The sequence below is a fragment of the Cucurbita maxima genome, unplaced genomic scaffold (assembly GCF_002738345.1).
Source record: "Cucurbita maxima cultivar Rimu unplaced genomic scaffold, Cmax_1.0 Cma_Scf01050, whole genome shotgun sequence".
NCBI lineage: Eukaryota > Viridiplantae > Streptophyta > Magnoliopsida > Cucurbitales > Cucurbitaceae > Cucurbita > Cucurbita maxima.
The window spans coordinates 2044-7623 of NW_019273066.1; the positions used below are offsets into that span (position 1 = coordinate 2044).

At 32.7% G+C, this 5580-nt stretch overlaps 1 protein-coding gene across 1 annotated transcript; it reads right to left on the bottom strand.

Moving 5' to 3' along the window:
- Nucleotides 1-290: 290 nt before the first annotated feature.
- Nucleotides 291-857, bottom strand: LOC111475151 (circumsporozoite protein-like; the record flags this gene model as incomplete). Its single annotated transcript, XM_023119817.1, has 2 exons — nucleotides 291-511; nucleotides 608-857. Coding segments are annotated over 2 exons (471 nt in total), but the record flags the coding sequence as incomplete, so codon positions are not given.
- Nucleotides 858-5580: the final 4723 nt, after the last annotated feature.

Genomic DNA, 5580 nt, shown 5'->3' on the forward strand with positions numbered 1-5580 from the left:
ATTTTTTTTTTATTTTTTTTAAAATTTAACTCAATTTTTTTTTTTTTTACTTTATTGGAAGTTTAATGGTATTATGGGAACTTTAGAGTAATTTTTTTAAATTTAAATTTCTTTGTTTTTTTTTTTACTATTTTTTAAAAAACAAATTTAGTATTTACTATTTGAAAATGTACATTATTCTTATAAATTTTTTTAGATTGAAAATCTTTATGATCACCAAACATCAAAAAGAAAGAACAAAAAATGAATGATTTAGTGTTATTTATGCTATTCATTTTTCCACTTTTCTTTCATCCATTTCTTGCCATTGCTGGCTCATCGCCGGACCTGAACCATTCCCGTAGATCTCTTTCTACTTTCCTCTTCACTTCTCCGCCCCCTTCAGCGGCGTTCCTCTTCACCTCTCCGCCACCTCCTGTGCGAAGCTTCTTTAAATCTTCACCCCCGACAACATTTCTCTTCCCCTCTCCGCCACCCCCGGCGGCGTTTCTTTTCCCCTCTCCGCCACCTCCTACGCAAAACTTCTTTAAATCTCCACCTCCGGCGGCGTTTCTCTTCCCCTCTCCGCCACCCCCGGCAGCATTTCTCTTCCCCTCTCCGCCACCACCTACGCGAAACTTCTTTAAATCACCACCTCCGGCGGCATTTCTCTTTCCCTCTCCGCCACCTCCTACGCAAAACTTCTTTAAATCTCCACCTCCGGCAGCATTTCTCTTCCCCTCTCCGCCACCACCTACGCGAAACTTCTTTAAATCACCACCTCCGGCGGCATTTCTCTTTCCCTCTCCGCCACCCCCGGCGGCGTTTCTCTTCCCCTCTCCGCCCCCTCCGCCGCAGCCAATGGAGTGATGTGAAGACTGTACAGAATCAACCACGCTAGAGAAGATAAGCTATTGGTGAGAGAGATGTTCTCAATAAGAGATGAACATTTTTAATTCAAGCCCTTTAATAATGTAACATAGAAATCTTATGATCACTACTTTTATTTTAATAATACGTTTATCATTATATAAATACAACTTTATTTCAGGTTAAAAAATATTCATAAATTTTCAAAAATAGTATTAATATTTTTAATTTATTTAACGTCTAAGAGAACTTCTGTAATAATATTTGGATGAAAAAATATTATAGTTTTAAAATTACAACAATTTTGATTTATTATTATTATTATTATTATTTTTTACAATTTGGATCAAATTAAATGTTAAAAAAATAAAAGGAGGATTTAAGTTCAAATTCACTTTTATTTTATTTTATTTTATTTTATTGCAACACCTCCTCAAACAACATAATGATCACTGATGGCAATAAAAAGAAAAGAAAAAATAGTAAGATTTACTGTGAGAGAGAAAAAGGAAAACAAGACTTTATATAGGTTTAATTGAGAGAGAGAAAAAAAAAATTTAGATCTTCTATTTCTTTTCTATTTCAATTATTTAGATTTTTACCATCATTTTAGAAAATCATGATCAACAACATTAAAATGGTAAAAAAAGAAGAATCTATTAAAATTGAATAAAGATAATTACAAAGACCATTAAAAGGTGAGGAAAAAAAAATCATTAAAATTGTTGAAAGATAGTTACAAAAAGAATTAAAAGGAAGGAGAATAAAAAATGGAAGTCTTTTATTGTTGGATTAAAATGGGATAAAGATAATTATTAATAAAATTAAAAGAAAAAGGAGGGGAATAGAATTGTCAATTTTGATGTCTACGGTCAAACACAACTTAACTTCTAAGAATAAGAATTATAAAGGATAAACCATGGAAAAATAATTGAATTTGAAATATCATAGGACTAGAAAGCAGATAATACTCTAACATAAAATAAATTTATCAAATTCTTTTATATGACAATAGCTTATATCTTCTAGAAAAATGGTTAACTCCGTCTATAAACTTGTTACATGAAAGTTCGAACTTGAAACTAATGTCATGAGCACACATAGGTTAACTTGGATTTCAAAAGACAGAATCAAACTTTCATTAACGATAAATTCATGACAACAATTTAAGCTAATCAGGTAAGTTGTCTTTCTGTCAGCTCGGTCGGAAGACTTGTCTTATATATGACGACACGTGTCCAGTGGCCCTTGTACGTGTCACTTATGCTTTATGTTATATGATGATGTGATGACGTTAAATGATGATGTGTTGATGTTATATGATGATGTGATGATGTACATGATGTTGACATGATGACGATGATGCATAATAATAAGATGATGAGACGTATGATGATGAAATGCCTTAATATGACAATCTTCCATATTAAGATGTTGTGCATGTATTAAATGCCACAATGCATTATGACGACAAGTTTTCAAAGACACAACCCTAGTTAATGTTAATGATGATGAATATATGAATGTCAATGCATGCATGTTACTTAGAATAATAAGTGAATGGTGTATAGTGTTGTGTCTTAAAGATGATTTAAAAATGAAAACTGTGGGGATCTCGTGCATTTTATGTGTTCATATATATCGGGATAATTCTCCACTAATGATGATGAGCGGGGACGCGCACAGTATGATGATGAAGGTGTTCATGGGGAGCAATTGGCAATCAACGCTTGATTAATAATTGTCAATTGGCTGATGTGAGAAGCAATCCAGAAAAGAAGACTTTAGGAGTACTTGAAGTTGATGCTTTATCCTCTATCAACGCTTAATTAGCTTCGGTGACTAATATTCTACAAAATCTAGCATTAGGAGAAGGTTCCATGAATAAAGCACCCGTCCAAGTTGCATTTGTAATGACCCAAACAGCAGCTGAATCTTGTGTATATTGTGGAGAAGAACAAAGTTTTGATTAACGTCTAGTAATCTAACATCAATTTTTTATGTGAAGAATCAAACTAATAAGGCATCTAAAAAATAATCACTTCTCAAAGACTATAATTCAGGGTGGAAAAACTATCAAAACGTCTCATGGAAGAGACAAGTCTTATACAATCAACAAATGTCATCCTCCAACTAGCAGACCCATCTTTCACTCATCTAGAAGGAAAAATAGAAGATATTCTAATTCAAGTGGACAAGTTCATATTTCCAGCAGGTTTTATCATTTTGGATTATGAAGCGAACCATGAATACCAATTATCTTGGAGAGAGCATTTTTGAAAACTGGAAGAACAATTGTAGATGTCCACAACAGAACTATAATGTTGAAAATGAATGATCAACAAATAGAATTTAATATCGACGACAACATAAAATATCCAGCAGTAGTAGAGAATCGATCAACAATTTATAAATTGACAAAGAATCCAGTAGTTGATAGTTGAAAACAGCAACAAGAAGAAGACAACAATTGGAATAATTGCACTAAACAGCAATCAGAATTGGATGAACTCGTAAGATATGTTTAATCACTAGAATTATAGGAAAGAAAAAATTCATCAATAATGTCATATATTGAGAACATACCCTTGAACTACATCTTACAAGTAGAGCTATTTGATATATAGAGGATAGATTTCACAATATTATTTCCACCCATAAAATTATTTCTTTGACAATGGATAACTGAAAAAAAAAACAATTGAGGAAAAGGGAGCTGACAAACGGTAGACACGTAACAAGCTCCAAAAAAACCAAGTTAGTTTTTTTTTTTTCTTTTTATTTATGCACTTGCATAGTTGCATTACTTTCCTTAGAATGATAAATTTTTTTTGTCATTATTTTACTTTTTTGTCGTGAACAACTTGCATGCCCCAACGAAAGGTAGTCAACTTTTGCATGAGAATTAATCGTACTTGGATGTGGTTAATTTCAGCATATTAGGGAGGCCAATTGGTTTTAGGGCATTAGGATGTGATCGATGATAAATCTTATTTCCGTGTAGTGCACGTTGCCACATAGTTTCTTGTTCATCTTCATTTGCATTTGGTCTTATTTTATTTAAAATCATGTACACCTTTTCATGCAATAATATGCAATGACACGAACAACAAAGAAGAATTTTTAGAATGGAGAGATCCAAATTCGTCCTAGAAAATTTGCTAACCCTTCCAAGTAAGAAATCCATATGGAAAAAAGAAATTGATAGCAAATAATCATTGTGCATTCTCGGGTAAGCTTGAAATGAAAAGACAACAAGAGTGACAAGAGAGGGGCTGCTACACATTATAAATCAAATGTTGGAGCAGACATGCAGACATACAGCAGTAGGTAGACAGATAGCAGACTTATAGCAAAAATAGTTGGACAGATAGTAGATTTACCGCATAAGTATTTCCAAGTTTTTTTGGAGGAAATTTTTAAAGAATGGGTCACGTCAAATTTTCACATGTGATAGAAGAGGAAGAGAACGCTTCCTCTAACGGTGCATAACGACAAGAAAATTCTTTGAACACACCCTTTACAACCTTAATGTCTTACTTAGAAGCATGTATCCATATTTTGTGGTTATTTTTATTTTGCTGTCTGCATATAATTTTGAATGATGTCCATGCACCTTAGAGGCATGAGTTTTATTAAGTAGAGTAATATACTATGCATTGTTAAATATGTAGTAGAGATCTTTTGGGCAAGAACTAGGAATCCAATGTAAAATGCTTTAGTATGATAAATAAAACACTAAGATAAAGAGGTGTGTTTTTAAAAAAAATTATTATAACTGTGAGTTAATAAATTCCACTAGAAAAAAAAGTTATTAACCTACATCCATTTTAGGATAATTGTTTAGAAGTGATTAGCTTTAATAGGTGTAGGGAAATTATTAGTCTTTACTTAGTAATATTTGTAAGTAGTTTCTTAATTTGATGAGAAAGTTTAGGAACTTGATGAGAAAGTTTAGGAGATCGGTTGTCCTTTCTCCACTTTTAGTACTCATGATATGTATGTTATTTTCATAACAATAATTGAAAAGCATAAAAGCTTAAGATTCCTCTATTCAAGAACTCTCTCCCCTCAAATTGTTCTACTTGAGTTCGACCATGGGTTATTTCCAACATTTGGAATTAGGGCTCCAAAGATGGTGAAATAAATGTCGTCACCATATAAATTCATCGGAGGAGAAGTGACAACGATAAAGAGTGGAAAGGATGGGAGTGCAACGCCCAGTACCCGTTACTCAAAAATAGTAACTACGCAGCATGGTCGATAAAGATGCATGTTGACTTATAGGCACAAGGTGTGTTGTATGCCATCCAGCATTTTGACATTGAGGAGCGTAAGGAAATGTATGATTTAAGTAATCTTCCTTTTTGGACCATGTATGAGTTTTAGGAAATGTCTGTAGCCATTTGGACAGAGGAAGTAAGAATTCATTAAAAAAATTGGCTAAAACTAACTATGAGGAAGAAAATAAACTAAGATAAAAAGTAGGTATACATGGTCCGAGTTGGGCTGGGGGATTTTTTTTTTACCCAACCCAAAAATTTTCACAGCCCAACCCTCTACTTTCGGGTTAGGTTATCGGGTTGTCAACTCTAACAAAAATTAAAAAAAAATTATTTATCCACCATTCATGATTATTCAATAGAATTTTAGGTAAAAAATATTAAAAGTTCACCTACAGACAGCAAATCAATCTATAATAATTTTAAAAATAGTTATCAACAATAACAA